We start from the raw sequence: 22,626 nt of genomic DNA, 5'->3' as shown, positions 1-22,626 counted from the left end.
AAAAGAGTAGTTTATAACAAAAAGCTCTACCTTTTGGGAATATTTAAATCAGAATGCTGTGAGGTCAAACGCAATTCCTCTGTGAAATATTAGCATTGTTTGAGTGAAAATACACTCAAACAATGTTAAATGTACATTTTTAATTTTAACTAAATTATAAAAAAATAAAACTCTGATCTGAAGGCCAGACTCAGGGAGGCAAAGTCGAAAGACGACAAGACAAGACGGAGTTCAGGTGTCGTTTTCCTGGGAGCGTCGTGTCGAAGGCCCCCACTTAAGAGATGCGATGTGTCACAGTTTGATTCATATTTAAGGTATTTTTAATTTCTCTGCCTATCACTCCTCCAGTTTCTCTACCTGTTTAACCCGTGCTGAAGGCTGCAGGACAGGTGGAGCCTTTTGATGAGTGAGGTGTTACACAACATCATGCCAGGTTGGTAGATAATCACAGGGTCAGCACAGAACTGCATGACCGCGCACGAACGAGCCGACTGCCAAGGCCGGCACGCAGTAACCAGTTTACCTAACTGGAACTGAAGCACCCTGGAAGAAAACAACTTGAATTTAACACTGTTACATTTTTAACATCTCATATTCACCCTCTTTATCCTGGTAATTTAATGAGACCACTTACTGTAATGGCACCTTTTGGGAGCGTGGGAGGAAATCAGAGCAACTACAGCAAACCTATGCATCCATTTTGATCTTCTGTCTCTTCCAGTGCAGATGAAACAAGCTAAAGCTCGAGCTAAAGCTTCAAATGCATCCAGATAAGTTTGTTTTTTGGCATGACACAAGACCCCTCCTCAACTTTCAAACTAAAGCAATCAATTCCAGCTGAAGACAAGGCAGATTTCCCTGTCTTATCAGTTTTATGTTTGCAGATATGATGAACTAAAGTTAGAAAAACAGGATTTTTATTAAGTTTAAGACCAGATTTAAGATAAATAATAGTTGTTTTCTTATTCTAGCCAGAAAGTATACAATGTCTAATCTAAACTTTATGATTTAGGTGGCAACTAAAGAGTTGGAGAAAGATTTGTCCATTGAGAAAATCTGTATCGACTAGAAGTGGCTGGATTGATCCAAACATATCGATAAGATCAATGACAAGTCTGCATCTGTATCGGATCAATACTAGCAAGGTGAGATCAACACTTTAATTTTACATTTTATTTTATTTTTACTAAATTCTACCTCAAATAACATTTTGTTTTGCTCTCAAATGATGTTTTTCCCAACTTTGTTTAGGAAATGTGTTTTGTTATTCTATTTTTTCTGTTCGACATGTCCATATGTCTCTAAAGTATTTTCTCAGACAACTATAAACTTTGTCCAAACAAAATAATTCAAAGCAATCCAAAGGAACATGATGATATGTCAAACTTAAATAATGAAAGTATGGAGATCGTATTGGTGTTGGAAATACTGACCATGTTTTTACTTGGTATTATCATGTTTACCTGTCGGGATGCTGATTTCAGGGAGATGTTAGTTTTCAGCCACGTGTTTTTTTTTCGGTTTTTTGAATGAAGCCCAAAATGTTTTGTGTTGTTGTTATCCAACCCTGACCATTTTCTGTAGCTGTGCCATACTCTGGATTTCTAGATGATGGACTGAACAGTAAAAGCTACGGATATTGTTTTGTAGCCTCACCCTGGTTTTAAAATCTCCACAACTTTCTTCCTGACCTCTCTGCTGTTCTCCTTTGTCTTCATGGTGGCTTTTGTTGTCTAATAAGCCCATAAAGCCTTTACAGAACAGCTGGATCTATAATGAAAATACAGTAAACATGTTTACTCTGGGTAGGTGACCTCTGAAGGTAATAGGTTACAATGGATTTTATTTTGGGGCATCAGATTTCCTTAAAGCACATGTATCAAACTCAAGCCAAATCTGGCTAGACTCCAAATTACATTAATAAGTCCCCCCAATTTTTCACAAATCCTCAAAATGCACACAAAGCTCTCACAAAATCATCAAGATCCCCACATTTTTATTTATTTATTTTTTATATTTACAGCAAATTTTTCTCAAAATTGACCAAAAACATTAGGTTTAATTTACTACAGCCTCAGCCTTACTTGATATCAAGTTATAGTCCATGACCGATACGGCGAGTTATAAAAATGTCATACTTTAGCACAAATAACATAAACATTTCTTACAAATATTCCTAAATTAGCTCCCCAAAATCTGTCATTCTGATTGTAAAGAACACAAAAACAATCAAAATCCCGGATGGACTGATCAGTGTGAAAAAATGTTTCTATATTATTTCACTTTAAGAAACACTTAATGAATGCAGAAACAAACAGCTGTTCATTGTTGCTTTAACAGTTTAATGGGTTTTATCAATACATTCTGGCACGACCGGCCCTTTAAGAACATTCAGATTGTCAAATCCTTTTTAAAAAGTTTTGAAAACATGCATCATGTTGTGTTGATCTTTCACATAAAACCTCAATCTGGTGTTTGTGGTTGTCATGTGACAAAATGTGAAATCCTAAAGGTTCTGCTTCCCTGCACTCAAATTTCCATTTCATTTTTCCGATGTCGACAGGATTAATCCAGAAGCAGAAACAAAAGCACACATTCACCCACCTACTGAAAAATACTTTTTAAACTCTGCCTCATCATGCGATGAGGGTTGTGAAAGGACTATGACAGGAAGCAGTCAGGCTTCCTGAAATGACTGCTGGCGTGGGGCAGCTCCTAACCTGTACAGAGGAGGGACAAACACCCGGCGGGTCAGACCCAGGCAGCTGGTATGTTTCTAAAAACAGGCCGCTTGCTTCCCCCCCTCTCCCACTGCGTCGCCCCCTTCTCTGTTCTTCACAGCAGATGCTGATCTCTGTCTGTCTTCAGAAGGAAGCAATTACTGAGTCAGAGTGCAAGACACACCTCTTTTTAATAAAACCACATTAACTCATCTGCTGACTGACAGACTCGGTTTGTGACTCATGCCTTGGATGTAAGTGCTGGGTGACAGGGTTCAACTTGAGACGCGGCAGACTAAATTAGAGGCCTTCCAGCAAGCAGAGTCAGGACCGTACTTGAAGCACCAGACATCTTGAGCTTTCACTCCCCTCCGTTTATCTCCTCATGATCAGTCTGTCTCCCCTCCACTCAAGTGCTGGAGCCTCCAGTTGCTCTTCAGATTTTCTATCAGCTGTTCCTTCTCTCTGCAGCTTTTTTCCCTTTATCTACGTGACCCGTATCCTCTGTCCCATGTTGGATGCATCTGTTACATAAGTTTGGCCGGGTAAAATTCCACGCTGCTCCAAATCCAGTGACAACAATTTCTTACTGTTCTGATTCAGACGCCCACTCATGGGATGTTTTCCCAGCTGCTCACAAAAAGGCTACCTCACTTCAAATGAGGCTTGGACCAAGGGGGAGGCTGTACCTTTAAGAGAGCTCTGAAAACACTGTGTTATTGTTGAGAGAGGTTCTGGCTCCTGATCTGGAGCATCTCCTGAAAGTAGTCATAAGCTGTCAACGCTCTGGCCACTGATCTAATAGTAGGAGCACTTTTATTTTTGGAGAAAATAGCAGACTCTTGGCTGAACATGTGCATATTAAACCTCTGAGGCTGTGCAGGATATGTCAGAAACTATGTTGTTTTTTATTGTTATTTTCTCTTCAAATTTATCTCGCGCTGACATCTGTTTCAGGAGTCAACCCTACTATTTGTCATGCACTTAAAATATTTAAATGCAATGGTTTTAAGTCTCCACAACGTTTTAAACTGGTGTAAAAAGAGGGGGTTCTGACAGGAGAACAGCTGCTTTCGGAAAGCAGATGTTCCCAAAGTTCAGCCACAGAAAGATAAAAATACAGAAGGTAAAAGCTTGAGCCAACTTCACGAAAATCAGAGCGAGTTGCAGAGAAACAGATGCAAATTTATCAACAGTTGCAAATACCTAAACACATTTAAATGGCAAAACCAAAAATATGAAGCCACGCTGTTTTTTTATCTAGACATGTATGTTAGTTTACCTAAAAACATGTCAGCTGAGTGTGAATGTAAAGAAATGAAGAGCATTTCATGAAGCATCGAACCCCGTCACCTCCATGGAGGATGAGTGCTGCATATGACGCAACCTGATTGTTACAGCTGAGTGCATTTGGTTTAAGGGTATAAAATAAATTCATCTACTGCACTATTTCCATCCTTTAGATAATACTTGTAGGATATTTGGTTGTTTTATTCCTGCAGATTTTCTCATCATCTGACCATCGTGAGATAACAGCCTATGGTGATTATTGGCTGAATAAATTACAAAATTGGTACAAATCTCCTGCAAAGTAAGCAACTCAAAGCGTTCACCATGATGTGAACCTTTGCCTCAATAAAGAATCAATACATATTGATTATGACCGTGGTGTCCAAGGTCATCCTCAAACTTCCTTATTGAACGCACCTGAATGAAACGATGGTTTATTAGCAGAACTCAGTAGAACTTTATGGAGGGCTGAGAAGATAAATTTAGCCATGTCACCATAGTGAAAGAGGTCTTGATCTTGTATATGTCAATCAGGTTGATCTGTGAAATGAAGGCTAAACCATCTGTAACTTATTATTTGAAAAAACCTTTTAACAAAACTGAAAAACAGAATTTACAAATCCATACACAACTCCAGGTAAATAAAATAACTATGATTACTTCTGACCCACTTTGTCACATTTATGCAAATCTGTTGCTCACGGCTTTTATTGGCTGCGTAGGAAATGTTTCACTTTGCTTGCTGCTGCAGGTTTAGCCCACAGCAATAAGGTAAATCAAGTCATAGATTATAGATAAGTTGTCTGATGAGTCACACGATGAAGAGTGACAGATGAGAGGTTAGCTCTGGGATGTAACATGACACCACTGAGGGCTTGTACACGCTCTAGAAGACACACGCCTAGCTGCACGCACAGTCCAACACGACAAGCATGAAGCTAGAATAAATATTGTTTTGGTTTTCATTCAAGATCAGATTCACCACAATTTCATGTTTAAACTATTAATTTAACAACATGAAAAAGATTTTTACAAAACCAAAACGTTGATAATTGATGTAAGAAGCAGGTAAACTTTGTCTTAACAGCCCCAACATTTGGTATCAAAATACATTTCATTTGCATTTGAGAGCCTTTAAAAATTAAAATTAATCATTTACTTAGTGGGTGATGCAATACCACAACACTGCCAGTCTATGCAACATATTTATTTAAACATCTAAATAAGTGTCCTGAAAACCAGTGGTTGGCAAAGCTATTTTCAGGATCTCACTGTCGGTAGTGAAGCTTCAATGAAATGTCTCAAAGTAATCTCCAGAAATAAATTAGAGATTAATAGATTGTTGGAGGCCTAATCTTGGTTTATTTGCAAATAAGTTGCAATAAAATACAAAAATCATGTTATAATTAGATAAAAAACATACTATAAAAGTTGAATGCCTTGTCACTTTGCCCTTCTTTGAGTAGTTTAATGCTGTTTGTATTCTCCAATCAGCAATGTTTGGGGTCATGAGACTCGGCTGCTGTGCCATACTGCCCCCACAGGCAGCAGACGGGATTTCACAGTACAACCACACGGCCATTACTGCAAGATGTCTTTATCCTTCCCTTTACAACTACGTTAACCCTTATGATGATACAATTCCTTCAATCTGAAGCTGGGAAAACAGCCTCAGTTTTTTGGCAACGTGTGTTTAAAGGAACATTTGTTTATTCTCCCAGGACAGCATTTGTGAGGTCAGACTGATTTCTTTGATCTAGTTTCTCCTAAAGAGTTGAGATCAGGGTTTTGTGATAACCAGTCAAGTTCTTCCACACCAAACCTAACCGTCCGAGGTTAATGTTGGAGCTGGAAGAGGTCATTCCCAGACTGTTTCCCCACATCACTGGGATCATAAAATTATTCAAAATGTATAGGTATGCAGTAGCATGAAGAGCCATTTTCAGTATTTCAGTAGCAAGCCCACACCATAACACATCCCCCACCAAACTTTACACTTGGTACCAGTATCAAACCTGGACTTGACCTTCAGATAACCAGACTGGGAAGTGGGATTTTTCTCTCCAGAAACTGTAATGGCAGTGTGATTAATACCACTACATCCAACACTTGGAATTGTTCGTCGTGATGCTTGGGTGCAGCTTCTAGCCATTGCTCTGAAGCTCTTTATTTACTACTCTTGACCTGATCTGAAGTCCATGTAAAGCTTTGAGGTTTGCAGCTACTGACTGCAGAAACTTGGCAACTTCTGCAAACTGATATGTTTGTGGTCTACCACCCCGTGGCTGAGTTGGCTTTCTTACCAGTTGCCCTTACTTTGTCATTTTAGTCACCAAGTAAAGGGACTTATGCAAAAATTATATCTTTATATTCTTCTTAAATTTTTATGAAACTGTGTAGAAGTTGCCTGGCCATATAAGAAACTGGAGCACATAAATCAATCACTTAAAATGGTGTTTCAACACATTTAGCAACATAGTGTAGGATACAAATTCCTAAACTCTTCTTTTTACCACTTATATGTTCAGCTGCCAATTTATTACACGGCAGTTTCTTGCAAGTCAAATTTAAATATCCATCACAACTTTGTCTATTATTCCATCGTTTAACTTTTTATTGTCAAAGCCTTTTTTGGCATCATTTTGTTAATAAAAATTAGCTATGAAATCTTTGTCTCTGACTGGTTGGGTTTTGGCAATACTTTCACTCCTTACATGGAGTTATTCTTGTGTCTATGAAAGGTTTCCATCTTTATCAAATATCACTAGATGTAATGCACACCCCACTGTGTCAAGTGAAGATACTAGGGACCAGGAAGGAAAAACAGTTAGTGTGATACAGTATGTGCAGGTTGGTAATGGGACACTGAAGCTTAATACTTTGTTTCAAGTCAGTAGTTGCTGTTCCTTCATTTTGAGCTGCTGTCCTGTGCAGATCTGCTAGGGGTTGGACAACACAAGGTCACACAAACTTGCCCTGAGTCCATTTGTCCTTAAATGTCGCCAGCGTTTGCACAGCAGGGACAACACTGTTCATTTGCACAAAGTGATAAATAACTGAATCAATCACTGAGGTGATGTCAGAGTTCAAGGCCTTTGGTCATTCTTTGACTAGCTCCTCTTGGATTACATTTCTCTGCAGTCCTTCCATCTGCAAGTTGCTTTTCTGTCTTAACAGAAGATAATTGTCCAAGAGAGTGCATGCGACTTTTCTCCTGTTTATCCAGATTATTCATCAGGCTCATAAAGGTTTCACTGCTTCGCCCCCACAGACTGCCCTGAGTCAGTCAAGCCTTGCACCAAAGCCCATTCTGCCCTCACCTGAGGGCCATTTAATAGAGAGAGCAAACACTGTTTCTAAGAATCGGGTTAATTTGTACATGATTTGGGTTCAGTTTTAGTAACAAAGTAATATTGATGGGGAATTGCTCCAACTAGGGATAAACATATGCAGAATGGTTTCATAATGGTGAGAGAAAAAAAGAAAAGCAAATATGTGTGCTTAATTAACTGCATGTAAAATGATATAAACAAGCTATGCTACATTCAGTGTATCTCTGCACATGTAGATGTGTGGACAAGCAGGAGTTGCGACACACTGTAAAGCTGCAGATGCACAAAGGCGCACACGTCAGACACGAAGAAGAACAAGTTTTTCTGCTGAAATGGGGTGAGGATGAATGCTTTAATTAACTCTTCAAGGTGAGGTAAGAATTATCTCTCCAGACTGCAGTGACACAGTTGAAGCTTGTAAACAAAAACTGCCTCAATCCCAACCGTTTCACAAATCCTACATGGAATCTCAGCACTCCGATATTCCCTCCACAGCCTCGCAGAGCCGATCGGAGCGGATGCTCCAGTAGCTTCATTTAGTGTTTTGCTGAAGAAACTTGCTGGCTGCCTGGATGTCCTCACTCTGCACTGAGAGGCTGGCTAATAATTTGTCAGCCCCTGTGGGGTATGAGGCCAGCATGTCAACAACGGGCCCAGTGTTCCTCGGGCCAGCTATGAAGATTAGAGTGATCCGGCGACTCTCCAGTCAGCGAGGGGTGTGTGTTGGGGGGCTGGGTGAGGACGGATACGAGGGAGAGTGGGTCTGTCTCAGTAAGGAAGTGTTGCTCTTGCTGTGAAGCAAACAACTTAGAGACCAGTAAATTAAAATGGGCGCAAAGGCATAAGAGCATGCAAATGTCATTTTGATTGTTCCTTCGATGTAAACCATGCCTGAGCTTTTTTGTCATGATTCATGTTGTGCAACAGTGTTCCCTCCTTTGCAGGTGAAATGGCTTTACCCCTGGAAAGGTACAGAAAAACACAGGAAGCATGGTGCCAGGCTAACAGGACAAAACATGCAGTTCTTCATTGTTTTTGACAGTTGAATGACACAATTATATCAGTTTTCATGCAGGATGACTCCCAAGAACTGCACCTAATGTACCTGCTGCCAAACAACAGCAGAGAAACAGCTCTCTGATCACGCCATCTTCAACAACACACTGCTTATCATTTTCTCCCCTCAGGCCTACATTATTAATTTGCATGTGCAAGTAAAGAGACAGATTACAGCAGCTCTACTAACAATGCAAAGAGTTTTGATGTTGTGACTCAAGCTGATAAAGTGCACGCATCTGGCATCTAGTGGTCAAATAGGGTAATTGTCTGTAGTTACAGTTTTAATGGGCTTTACACTGCAAAAGCACTGCAAAAACGCTGCAAAAACGCTGCAAAAACGCAGCAAAAGGGTAAATTAAATCTCAGAAAGACTGAGCTAAAAAATTCTTAAACTCCACTGAATTCTAATTTTATGAGTTAATGCAAACAGTTTTATTTCTCCTCTACAGATGACCAGTACAAATTTCCTCCAGCAAAAYGTCAGTGATAGGTTTTTTTTCCCGTATGTACAGCACCTTGCAAAAGTATCCATGCTACATTCAGTGTATTTTCTTAAGTTACAACTATGAACTTGAATTTATTTTATTCAGATTTTATGTAAATGTTATGTAATTGTATGTGGATGTTCACTTTTGCCTTGATTTTTTGCATATAGGTCAAAAAGTTAACTTTGGTCTCATCTGGCCATAAAAACTTTTCAAACTGAATTTCTGACTCTCTTCCATTAAGGCCAGATTTATTTATTGCAGCACAAGCAACAGTACAGTCAACAGGTTCTCCTACAGACACACTCTGGATCTCTGCAGCTCCTCCAGAGTTACCATGGAGCTCTTGGCTGTTTCTCTGATTAATGCTCTCCTTGTCACTTGGGCAGTCTGGGTCTTTATTCATGTATTTGTTCATTTTAATTTGTGCTCTACGCTCTGCGTTTTCAGATGATAGACTGAACAAAGCTCTGTGTGCAGCACAGAGCTATAGAGCTCAATAATCTGACGCTGCTTTAAACTTCTCCACAGTTTTATCCCCCAATCTGTCTGCTGTGTTACTTGATCAATGTCAATGCTGTTTGTTCACTGAAACTAACTAACAAACCTTTAAAATGGGATAAAAGAAGTGTTATATCTTTGCTAATAAGGTGGATTCTAAAGGCATTTGATTGGACTGGATATTACTCAGGGGTTTTTATTTGTAGACATGCATAATAATTCTTTCCAATGTACAATTATGTGCTTCATTGTGCTGATATGTGATGCAAAATGCCAATAAAACCACCTTGAGCATGTGATTCAAACACACAAAATGTGGAAAAGTTGAAGTTGTAGAAATACTGCGTTACGTTAACATTGCAGCAACGAGTGGAAAATCTGTTAAAACATTGTGAAACAAAACAGCAAAGTACGTTCATGTGATGGTGACACACATCATCAATGAGAGTTTACCGTGACTGTACGACACAAAAAGGTACAAGGTGAGGCCATGCTTCAGAGGCAAAGCAGTTCAAGCATAAACAAGATTTTAATCTAAATCCACCACCTGCGCACAACGACAGCGGTTCTGTGCCCACACTAATCGCACACACCAGATCAAGGCAGGGGCATGTGAGCTTTTTTTCAAAGTTTCAGCAAATAAAGAGATCCCGACCATTCACTGAGATAATCAAACTTCAAACATCAGCTCAAGGCGCAAGAATGAGGTTTAGGAAGGAAAAACGGAGAGGCGGCACAAGAAGAAAAACTCTGGATTTCATCACCAGTCGTCTTACGTCAAGATGACTAACTAGATAGGCAACAGAATACCTCCCTTTATGTTCAGGAACAAACCCTTCCTGTAACTGACATGCCTTCAAATCAGGCCAGTTTACAAGATTACATTAAAAAAAACTGTCATGGCAGCAGAGAAAAGTTATGAATGGAGCCTGCAAGTAGTGCATGTAAAAGGTTTGCAGTTGAGAAGCAGAGCTGAAACTTTTCAGGAGCGCTCCTTTCTCTTCTGTTGTTCTCATGACCAATCTCCAGTCGTTTCTGTTCAACAATTATCATGTTGTTTAGGAGGACCTCTCAGTGATGACTTTGCATTGTGGGTTTTTTCCACAATTTCCAAATCAAATGAGCACTGCGCATTTGCTTTATGATTCAGAGGAATTCTTTCAACCATGTGAAGCACAGAGGAGACCACTCCCTGAGCTGATCCTGTTCGGGATTTTGCATGAAAGTGAAGCTACAAAGGATCAGCACTGACAACAACCCACTTCTTTCTTAGACTTTAATGTGCTTAATGTGTTTCCGTTTTGCCTTTGTCTTTAATTTTCTTCCTCAGGAAGCGCTGCATATGAATGGTTCTACACAACATCCCCACTTCCTAATTTTCATGGTTTATTTAGGTTTTACTTTTCAGATCAGTTCTTAGAGTGTCATTGGAAACAATTATTATTGCCAATCAAATAGATATTTTTGAACATTACATTGTTAGATTGATGTTTTAAGACCAGAGAAGTCCATTTATATCTTTCTTGGCATCTGACATTCTTTATAAATATGGGTAATAACACTTCATTCAATTTGCACAGCTGAGGTCCTTGTTTGTAAAATCAATAAATATTTAGAATAATTGTTGTTGTTTTTTAAATAATATAAATTATTAAATTAAATTGGTGGGTCTTCCCTTTCCGCAGTGGCTCATATCTCATGTCTTCATGATATAATTTATTAGTAAGCATTATTAGTCTGCATACTACTGAATTTATGTTGCAGCTTTGGGTAACTAAAGGYTTCAAATCAAATAAACTCACTAAAATATAATCAACAAAAGAAGTTCAAGTGGAAAAAAATCACATTTTTACTATTCATAGGTATGTGACCTTTATATCTTTAAATCAAATGAAGATTAAAGTAAAATTTGAAGCTAGATAAAAATAGTAATTTAACCTAAATGTTGAGATAATGAATGTTTTAAATCATTTGGAAAGCATTTTTACTACACAAGCTTGTATTTCCACAGTATTTTCCATTTCTAATCTGGAATGCAAAATATGTGTTGCACTATTTTAAACAAGCGCAGTTCAAACAGCTTTATGCAACACTTGAGGATTTAAAGTAAACTATGAAACAGCCGCGTAGTTTTCTTCACTTGACGAAGTCTGTCAGACACCCTGTCTAGTTTAAAACTTAATCAGACACTTATTTGCAAGTTCACATATCCTCTGTAGGTTTATGCAAATACCTTGGAAGGAAATATCAATGGATGAACACTTCATGCAAAAGAACATGCAAAATCAACACTGTGGTAAATGCAGAACTTGATACTAAACGTGTCAAAATGTGATGTAAGATCAAAACAACCTTGTTTTTTTAACATGTAAGTATCAGAATATAGATACGTTGGTGAGTTTCATGAGTGGCAACATGAACAATCTGTGATTAATGTATTATGGTGATGATGACCATCATATGTAAATATTAGCAGACAGCGGATGAGGTTTTGTTGTGAAAACAACCTGTGGTAAGTAGGTTAAAGGAATCCACATCATGAGCATCTCCTTACAGATAACTACTGCGATGTGTGAACCGCAGGCAAATGGCAAGAAAATTCACCGGAAAGATGAGCTCCAGCAGCTCACAGACACAGAATATGCAAACTTAGAGTTCCTCTGTCTTACCCTCATGATATGAAAACTGGTTTTAAATTGCCTGGCAGGTTAGACTGAAGATTTTATTGTCCTTCAAGCCTTAAATCTACACCAATTTAATTAAAATTCACATGAGAATAAAAAGGTTGACATAAGAACATGTCCAGCAAAAGACAAGTTAAAGCAAAAACTCAAAGTAAAGCTTCATCTCACCGTGTTTAGAGCTGGGGAGTACAAATTGGATTTTGTATTTTCCAGACATTGTAAAGGTGTTAAAGACATTTTTAGGTAAAAATTATACATATTTTTTTAGTTTCTTTTGTCACTAAGTCAAAGCGCTTCAAAGTGCGTTGTATCGGCTCCAGCATCACAAAAACAGCAGGCAGAGCCCGACCCCTGCCAACAGATGTTTGTAAGGAGGGAAAAGACTTTCATCTCGTATTTACATCACTCCTTCATTTGATCTTTCACTGACAGGCAGATGTATGCAGGCTTAGTATACATGGTGTAATTGCTTTAGCATTTTCAGGGGAGTTTCTACAGAAGTTGTGTGTTGCAGCCTGTAGGAGCGGGTTTATGTTTTGTGTTTTTGGTTGATTCTGCATTTTTGTACGTTGCTGGGTTTTGTTGTTAGTTACTGTTTCTCAAATTCTTGCGTTTCCACGCTTCCAATGTTTCCCTGTTGTTTACTGGGTTCACCTTGAATCATTTTCTCAATCGGTCTCCCCTGGTTCTAATCAATCACCTCTTTCCTCTCCTCTGTATTGACCACACTCTGTTTCTTTTCGGATTTGCTTTTTGTCTCCCTACTTCTTGCCTGTTTGTGCTTTCGCCTGCCTCCTGCCAGTGATAGGTCCTCTGCCAAGACAAAAATGAAATTTTCCCTCAATATTCGTAAATGTAAAAACCTGATGTGCAATATGTTGTATCAACATTTGCTAGTGACACTTTGTAGCTCTCATGTTACTATGTTCATGTCAAAGGAGAAAAAAAATATTCAAGAATTCAAAACAAATTCACTGGAAATGCTGAAGAAATGCAGAATAAATCAAACAGTAACTGCAGTCACATTCAATAAACTAGAACATGCACTCCAATCATGCTTGTCAGATTTAAAATGTCTTTAAAAATAATGACTTTTAAGCAGGTATAAACATACTTTCATTTGACACACTTTTTTTGTATGAAAAAATGTCCATTGGCCTGATGTAATATTCTAATCTTCAGTGTCATGTTTTCATTAGTTTGAAGCAGAAGATCACAGAAATAAAAAATTTAAAACATTGTTTGTTTGCAATTAATCCATGTTCAGTGTTTCACTTTGTGGATTGAGTTACTAAAATACATGGACTTTTCATTAATGCTCTGATAGTCACATTTCAATGCTTTTGTAGGTGCATGCGTTTTTTAAACAAAACAAAAAAACAAATGGTAAATTATTACTGTTGCATAATGCATTAGTGTTCAAATAACTATTATTCTTTTAGCTTTCATATAGTCCTATCTGTACCTTAGAACTGATCTGACATTCAAATAATTTTCTGTTTTGAAATATATTCATATGTTTTGGGTTTTTTTCTTGTTTGTGTGGCAATCCCTTAACTCAATGCTGAATGGCTGCAGGGGAATTACTGGTGAATTTGCATGTAGCCACATTTCTTGACATGCTGACACATATGTGCTCTGTTTTCCAGTCCGTCGCTGCAGTCTGCTGCTTATCTCCATCATGGCTTCTCTCTTGTATTTGCTGTGCGCTCTGTGCTGGACGTTCAGGCCGTGCTGCAGCGTCAGCTCGCCTGAGTGGTTCCAAAACATGACCACAAACCTCTTCAGCTTGCCTGGAGATGTAACTCTTGGAGGACTTTTTCCAATTAACCAGCAATCGAACAGCAGCGGTTTCATTAGTGAGCCGTACAGCATCAAGTGTGAAAGGTAATGTAGTTATGAGAAATCATTGCTTTGTTTTAGATTTTTTTTTCTGTTAAATGAGATCTAAATACATGTTTAAACTTAACCTGACTCTAATTTGTTCCACAGTTTGAATGAATATGGACTTGGTCTCGCTCTGGTGATGAAATATGCCGTGGATGAGATCAACGGAAAGCAGGATATTCTCCCAGGCGTCAAATTAGGTTATAAAATGTATGACACCTGCAGACACTCTTCAATCATTGTGAAGCCCACTATCTCCTTCCTCACTGAGAAAACAAGCAACGCTCTTTCTGTGGAGTGTAATTACACCGACTATGAAACCAGCATATCAGCCGTCATTGGTCCTTATACATCGGAAATGGTGTCAGTCATCGGAAAGCTTCTAGGTTTCTTTCTGATGCCTCAGGTTTGGACATAAATTCATCTTGCATTGACTGGCTTTGTTTTTATTGTTGAGGAAAACAGTAGAAAACTTTCAAATATTTATCATATTTGTATGTAGTTAAGTATTAATTTGTTCTTTTTTACAAAACAATTGTACAATTCTTTAAATGTTAAAAGCTAAATGACAAAATACATCATAGTTCAGAATCAGGATGGGATTTTTCTCCCAAACTATAAAGTGTGGCAGAGATCTAGCAATACTTGCAAGGTGAGTAAGTCTTTTGTGTTTGCACATGTAAATAGTTTGGTTTATATCAACACTTTTGAAGAAGAAAATAAACCTTAAAACTTCATTAGGTCCACAGAATCTTTATTGATGTCTTCTGAAATACATTGTTCTTATAACTCTTGTGTAGTTTAATAGTGCTATAACTATCTGTGTCCTGTGCTGAGCACAGGGATCAACTTCAAGTATAAACACAAAACAGAAACGCCACTTTTGCAACTTTTCAGCTAAAAATGAAAAAAAGAGCTTAATCTTTCCAATGACAAATTTTCCAGATCTGCTTAGTCCTGTCAGGGTTTCAGTAAGCAAATACATGGCTGGAAGGGGGTGAAGGCATGTGTCACAGCAATGCATGTACTCGAATTGAAGGCTAATAATCTTAGGTGCAAGCGATCTAAAGTGCATCTCTGTGGACTGAGTCTGAAATAACCAGAGAAAACTCTTATTAGGTCCATATTAGGAATCAACCAGTTGAGGAATCTCTATATTTCAGAATATAGAGATTCCTCATCAAATGGTATCTGAACTGATGCAGTTTTATTCATTTGTACTAGGAAGTCATAATGTCTATAGCTACAGTTCTATATAAAAAAACAACTCCAAAACTTATGCCATTTTTTTCATTATTTCCTTTTCTGTTGAAGTCTGAACGCCCACTATACACGAAATGTAATTCAACTTATACACAGAATCATTGTCTGTGTGCAAGTCATCAGAAATAGTTGCATTTTGTAAACTTGATTGAGAATTATTGATTAAAATGTTATGTTGGAACAAATGTTGAGTTTATTTCTGCATGCAAAATTATTTTGTTGCAAAATTATTTTCAATGGATGGTAACATCTGCCAAATTTGAACAAAGACAATTTTGTCTCAAATGATCGAATTTAGAAAAGTCCTGCCAACATTTATTTTATTTTATTGCATTAAAGTGCACAGTGCACAAATTTTACCAAAATTTTTGTTTTAAGGTCACGCAAACTATGTTGACTTCAAAGTTTATTTGAGATTGTTTCATAATGTGACTCTTTTTGCCCCAGATTAGCTACGGTGCCACCAGTGACAAATTCAGCGATAATCTTCTCTACCCATCATTCTTCCGCACGGTGCCCAGCGACAAATGGCAAGTGGACGCCATGGTTCAGCTCATGTATGAGTTTAACTGGACCTGGGTCGCTGTGATCGGCAGTGAGGAGGAGTATGGACAAAGCGGTGTGCAGCAGTTCTCCAAAGTAGCAGAGAATAAGTCTGTGTGTGTGGCCTATCAGGGCCTGATCCCGGTGTACACTGACCCAGGACCAGCAGTCCAAACCATCATCAACAACATCAAAACAACAGAGGTCAAAGTGGTGATCGTGTTTGCCCTCCCAGAACCAGCTGCATTCTTTTTTGAACAGGTTAGTGAAGAAGCATGGAGTGCTGAAAGAGTCCCACAATGTAATGAATAAAGAAATTCAGTATTTTACAGTTAAACTGAGAAAAATACACTTAAAAATTCATGAATAATTATTTCAGTTGAATTATGTATTAAAATCAGTAAGTGACCCCCTCAATTAACTTTTTGATAATTACTTTGGAACCAGATAATAGCACACACTGTATAAAAGACATGACCATTTTTGTGCTGTTTGACATTAAATCAGAGTAAATTTTTCCTGTTTTAGATTTTCTATGATTATCAAAATAATTTTACCCTTTCATGCATGAATTGTGATCCTTTGTGTCAGGATTTTTTTCCCCAATTTTTTTTATTTTTTTAAGGCATAAAAGAAAGGAAGGAAAAAAATGTATACAATTGTTTTTATATACATTTTTTATGGTTACAGTGGTCCATGTAATAAATTAAACAGCTATTGTAGTCTTTAAAATAGACTAATGTCTTATATGTTAACATTCACATCAGGTCAGGTATTTGGTTTGTGAAACGCTGATAAGAAAAGCATCACTAGCCTCTGATGCTGTTATATAAGGCGAATATATCAAATGTTGCAGAAAAATTGTGTAGTAGTATTTCTTTGTTACATTTTTTGTTCAACATATTGAACTGATTTTCTATTTCAAGTTTTAATAAATTAATTACACATTTTTATCAACTGTGGCACTCTCAGACCTCCATAAAGCAACAAAACTCATTACATTTCAAAAGCACATGCTGTATCAATTAAAGTCATCTTGTCTCATCTGTTCCAGGTCGTCCAGGAAAATTTAACAGGTGTGTGGATCGCCAGCTCAAGCTGGATAATCCACAATCGACTCATTTCCATCCCCAAGATCAAAGACATTGGCACAATCATTGGTTTTGTTGACAAGTTGAATAGTCTGGATTTGCTGAACAACTACACAGAAACACTCCTCAGAAAAATAAGTGAGGAAAGGGCAAATAATGCTACCATACAACCAAAGTCTCATGATCCTGACAATCCATGCCCACAGTGTTGGTACCTGTCACCAGCTAACATCACCTTGGTAAATGACCTTGCAGTGAAGAGACTGGGCTTCGCTGTATATTCTGCCGTCTACAGCGTAGCGCAGGCACTGCATACGTTGCTTGAGTGTGATTCAGCTGGCTGTAACTGGCGACCAGACTCAAAAATCTATCCTTGGAAGGTAACCCTGGTTAAAAGCCCGACAGCTGACTGAGCACAGCTAAAAATTAACATGTTTTTTAACATTTGAATTACATCTGGTTTTGCAGCTGTTGGAGGTCCTGAGGAATACTTCCGTTAACATAAGTGGCACAATTTTAGAGTTCGACAAAAATGGTAACCCAAATGTCGGGTACAACTTGGTGGAGTGGATCTGGGAGACCTCAGGCAAAGTTGCCTTCAAAAATGTGGGAAATTATTATCAAAACAAACTGTTCATCAATGCATCTCGCTTTGAATGGCACACTGAGAACTCAACGGTAAATTTGGTTACTCCTTTTAAATACTTAAGTCAACTTACATGAAAAAACATATTTGTTTTTTTTTTTTACTTTTCTTCTCAACATAACTGTTTCAGGTTCCTCTGTCGACCTGCTCAGCGCAGTGTGCCGATGGCCAGGTTCGCAGAGTTAAAGGCTTTCATTCCTGCTGCTATGACTGCATTGACTGCTTGGCTGGCACGTTCCAGGCAAATAAAGGTAACGTGATCGGCCATGCTTCTGTTATGTAAATAAGTAGATGTACGTTTAAGTAATGGGAAATTGGCCTTCTTCAAGATATATTTGTGAAAATGACAATTACATGCAGAGGTTTATCAATATGAAGTATGTAGGCTAATAAGCTTCATTAATCTACCAAAAATCTATCAGAAGGTAGATTTATTCTCTAAACCATAATATGAATTTAATAGTATTAATATTAATATTTCCATTAAGTAAAAGAAAAGTCACCAATTAAGATTAAACAGAGTGAAAGAATTCAAAATACTAACAAAGCTTTAATCGGTTGTACATTAAGAGTTAAAGAAGTGTCTCTGAGTCGACAACTGTGAGTTCTGATATCAAATCTTAATTTGAATGACAAAACAAAATGGAGGAGGAATTTTAAGCATCTGAATCAACTTTGATTTGTCAGCTTCTCATACCAGAACCAACAAAATCAAGCAGGAAAAAGAGACAGTGGGTCATACGCAGCTGTTTACTTTCTTTCTCCAAGCGACTTGCGTTTTTGCTCCAGGGTTCTTTCACCCTTGATGGCTCTTTTTCTCTTGACAGAATTAGATAGTTGTGTTTTTTTCTGCTCTAGCTTTGTTTCTGTTGTTTCGGCTCAGTTTATTCAAAGGGGTTGTGGTTCTCCGCTTTGGACACGGCTTTGAAGAGTGCTCATGATAAAAATCTAAAAGGGGTTCAAATATTTACATGGGGGTGCTGAGCATGGCAGCACTATGGATGAAAAACAACTTCAAATAAAAATTAGATGAACGTATAAAATGAAGAACAATGGCGTGTGATCAAAGGCAACTAGACTTCTCTTGTTACATGAAGATGTTTCACCCCTAAACAAAGATACTTCTTCAGTTCTGGACGTAGCTTCATGAATAGCAGTCAGAATAATCACACAAATAGGTGGCCTTCATCGTCTTCCAAGAAGGTTTCACATCAATTCACGCCTTGGGACGTGTACTGAAGTAACTCACATGGCATCTAGTTTGGGCCGTCAAGCAACAACAACCCAAACACTGAACTGAATGGAGGGTAGGGTCAATGACTCACGTGCTATAATGGCCGCATGAGTGACCTTAATTAATGTAATTGGTCTGACTACTATATAGAAACCTTTTACTTCCAACCCATGTTTAAAACTAAAGAAGCCTTTTGCCACAAAGACATCTTCAAGAAACAAAAGAAGATGTCAAGTTGCCTTATGCTTACACATTTACAATCACGCAATGCAGAAGAACATTCGAAACAAGGTGAGGGGGATTCTTGTTCTTGTGTCGTCGCTGTGAGAGTCTCAGAACTCAGCAGATGTTGGGGAGGGAGTCATCATCAGATGCTGGTTGTCCAATCAGAGGAAAACTTTGAAAAACGTACAGTCATGTCAGATTACACAACCAAGAAGGATGGATTCTATTTTTTTTTTGTCATATTTCTTAGAGAGAGAGAAACAATATATGTCAACAATCTGTTACTGTACATAAAATCCTATCTTTACACATTGAAGGTTTAAAAAATAATAATAATTAGAATTGTAACTCTTCAGAGGGAAAATTGAAAGTTAAACATATTAAGTATTAAATTCAATATTAAATAATTCAGAATTTTGTATATTGTTCACGTTTTCAGAATTCCTATATAAACAACAAAAACATTAGTAAACAATGACAAGAATTTTGACAAAATTTCTCTGGACATTACACAAGGAGAGGTTGTAAAAAAAATACATTTTAACATTACCTGAGTGGGATGCTGTGTTAGATTTAAAAGGTTCAGCAAGTAGTGCTGATGGTTGAAAAGTCGTCTTGAAGAAGTATATGTATCCCACAGGTCAATCTGCTATCTGCAAAAACCACAACTTCTTTCTTTTTTATATAGTTACTATTACCTTTAGCCATATTCGAACTATGATCAAATTCTGTTTCTTTTTCTATCTCTAGACGACATCCAGTGCGCCAAGTGTCCTGAACGTCAGTGGTCCAATGACCGCAGTACTAACTGCACAGCCCCCATTTTTGAAATTTTGGGATGGGACTCAGATGATGCCCTGAAGATTATACTGGCAGTTCTTGCGCTGCTTATATGTCAAGTGTCAGTGGCTGTCGTGTTCCTGATCCACCGAGGAACCCCACTGGTGAAGGCCTCAGGGGGAGTCCTGACCTTCCTGGCTCTGCTCAGCTTGATGGGAGGCTGTCTGAGTTTATTTCTCTTCCTGGGGGAGCCTGACGATGTGGTGTGTCGTCTTCAGCTACCACTCATCACTATTTTCCAATCTGTAGCCCTCTCCATTATCTTGTCTATCTCACTGCAAGTGAGTACTTTCAGGTGCAATACTGCACCCAAGTGGCAATATCTAGAAACTACATGAGCACAAGAAACTGTGTGGTTTGCAAATAATGACATTTGTAATAAAGTAATAAAATAAAATAATTATCCAATATCTTCAGAAAATAACTGATGTAAAGATAAATACAATAATAATTTTCATTCAGGAGATTAACTGATCGTTAATAAACAAGTTATCAGTGCCGAAAGTATGATATTTCTACTACCTAGACATTTTACGGATGTTTGTTGAAATAACATTGCCTGAGAATAACTTAATTAAAATATTTTTGTTTGTTTAAGTTGAGAAGGCATGTCTCCTCTAACTGCCTTTGCAGTTGTTTCTTTGTCAGATTAAGTCAGGCAGTCACAAAGGGATAACTTTAAGAATTGCACCTTTTAATTATAATTCAAACTTTTCTTTTCAAACAGATATTCCTTGTGACAGAGTTCCCAAAGAAGGTCGCTCCCCACCTGCGTACGCTCCGAGGCCCTGGAAGCTGGCTGTTTGTGCTGATCTGCTGTTCTGTTCAGGCTGGACTGTGCGGCTGGTTTGTTCAAGAAGAACCCTCTCTTACTGCGTATAAGAACAATATGGAGATCAATTTCATGAAGACCTTTTTGCCATGCCCTGTGTCTCCAGATAAACTTGCTGTCATGCAAGGCCTCAATGCTGCCATGGCCCTTGTGTCATTCATGTCCACCTTCATGGCAATTAAACCCCATCATCAATACAATCTTGCCAGGGATATCACCTTCTCCACTCTTATCTATTGTGTGATTTGGGTGATCTTTATTCCAGTCTATACAGGGTTGACAGCAAATATACTCACTGTGTCAAAGAATAAATCTACTGTTCATGTTTATTTCACTCTGGCAGGTAACTTAGGGCTGGTGGTTGCTTATTACTTCCCAAAATGCTACTTGCTGTTTAAGAATCCTGATTCCAACACTCCAGAGTACTTCTGTACTTTCTTAGAAGGCGTCCCACCAACACCGCCCCAGGAGGAGCCAGAGCCACCACCAGCCAAATAAGCTACCAACCAACTAACCAACCAAACAATCAACCAAGCAATCAACTAACCAACCTACCTACCTACCTACCTACCTACCTACCTACCTACCTACCTACCTACCTACCTACCTACCTACCTACCTGCCTACCTACCTACCTACCTACAAACCAAACAATCTACTTACCTATACCGACTGAACTCTATTAACCTGTTTATTTCACCTTAAATGTTGCCTGTAGGTTGACCTGCAGAGTTCAGCATGTGAATTACTCTTATGAAAAACTCCTCTTTCCAAATGCCTAATGATAGAAGAAGGCCATGTGCTGACAATCTTATTGCAAAGAAAATAAATAGGTATGATTGTACAACCAGCAGTGGTCTTATGTATTCACTCTTAGAAACTGAGCTCTGCTAAACATTAATAGTGCACATTTTCACAAAGGCTTCACTTTTAATAGAGAATACCTCCAGAATTGCATGATAGAGAGGATGTAATAGACTGTCTGTAGTCCTGATCTCAACCCCATAAAATCAATAAAATTAAGAAAATGATGGACAACTCTGACCATCCTCTTCATGAGACTGTTTGGGAAAACAGAGTGTCTTCAGTAAAAGGCTTCTTCAAATTTGCTGTAACAGAGACTGTTACAAAATGTCTTTCCTGCCAATAATCATCATTATTTACAATAACTTTTGAAGAATTTGAATTAATATGAGTTACAGCCCACTAATATATTTTTCTTTCAGATGTTAAATGATTTTAATAATACATTTCAACATTGTAACATATTTAAGTAAAAGGGCTTTTGAGAAATAGAAACTAAATTTTTCTTTCTTTCTGTGCTTTCTTTAATATGTATGAACTACGTGCTCCTTTTGGTTGTTTTTTGTGCAATAGTTACATTATGTTAGTACTTCAAACTGATTTTGTAAGATAGTTATTTTCTAAGAAAACTGTCCTGTTCAAATAATTTATTAGAAAACATTTATGTTTTCTAATAAATTATAATTAATTATAATTAAACATCACTTTCTCCAAAAAAAAATAAAAATCCTATGTGTCCTTATTTCTAAACTTTGTGGATGAAGTTTAGCTTTTGAAATAAAGGCTAAATGCTAACTGCTCACCAAAGTTTTTGGACAAGTTCATCCTGCAAAACCCTATTAGTAGCTATAAATAGTAAACAGAAAACCAATGATCTCAATGTGATCAATGTGATCTGAAACATTTTTTTGTGCCAAGTGTGAAATTTTGCAATAAAAGAATTAGTGGACTGGTTTCTGATATTTTGCTTTTATTTATTTATTTTTTGTTATTTAGCTTTCCTTTCTTAGATTCAACACACGTTCATCACATTTAAAATGGAAATGTGTCTAAAAATGGTAACATGTTTACATATAACTCAACGTTAGCAATCGAAATGTTAAATCTAAATAATATTAGACAGTATTAGATGCACATATACAGACATGGATATAAAGCACCTACAAATTCCTCTGAAGAACATAAACTTT

The 22,626-nt window shown here is 37.7% G+C and overlaps 1 protein-coding gene across 1 annotated transcript; it reads left to right on the top strand.

Moving 5' to 3' along the window:
* Positions 1-573: 573 nt before the first annotated feature.
* tas1r3 (taste receptor, type 1, member 3) lies at positions 574-22,060 on the top strand. The gene is made up of 9 exons (XM_008408583.2): positions 574-1,145; positions 13,721-13,958; positions 14,064-14,364; positions 15,669-16,025; positions 16,819-17,235; positions 17,324-17,533; positions 17,632-17,752; positions 19,711-20,081; positions 20,528-22,060. Exons 2-9 carry the CDS (start codon positions 13,753-13,755, stop codon positions 21,128-21,130), a joined length of 2,586 nt encoding a protein of 861 aa, XP_008406805.1. The 5' UTR covers positions 574-1,145; positions 13,721-13,752; the 3' UTR covers positions 21,131-22,060.
* Positions 22,061-22,626: the final 566 nt, after the last annotated feature.

This window comes from Poecilia reticulata, linkage group LG5 (genome assembly GCF_000633615.1).
Source record: "Poecilia reticulata strain Guanapo linkage group LG5, Guppy_female_1.0+MT, whole genome shotgun sequence".
Lineage (NCBI taxonomy): Eukaryota > Metazoa > Chordata > Actinopteri > Cyprinodontiformes > Poeciliidae > Poecilia > Poecilia reticulata.
The sequence above is the reverse complement of the archived record's forward strand: the minus strand, read 5'-3'. Positions and strand labels throughout refer to the sequence as shown.

Coding starts and splice junctions, on each gene's coding strand:
- tas1r3 (XM_008408583.2), top strand. CDS start 13,753: ATGGCTTCTCTCTTGTATTTGCTGTGCGCTCTGTGCTGGACGTTCAGG. Junction 13,959..14,063: donor TACAGCATCAAGTGTGAAAG/GTAATGTAGTTA, acceptor TTTGTTCCACAG/TTTGAATGAATATGGACTTG. Junction 17,753..19,710: donor CACGTTCCAGGCAAATAAAG/GTAACGTGATCG, acceptor TTCTATCTCTAG/ACGACATCCAGTGCGCCAAG.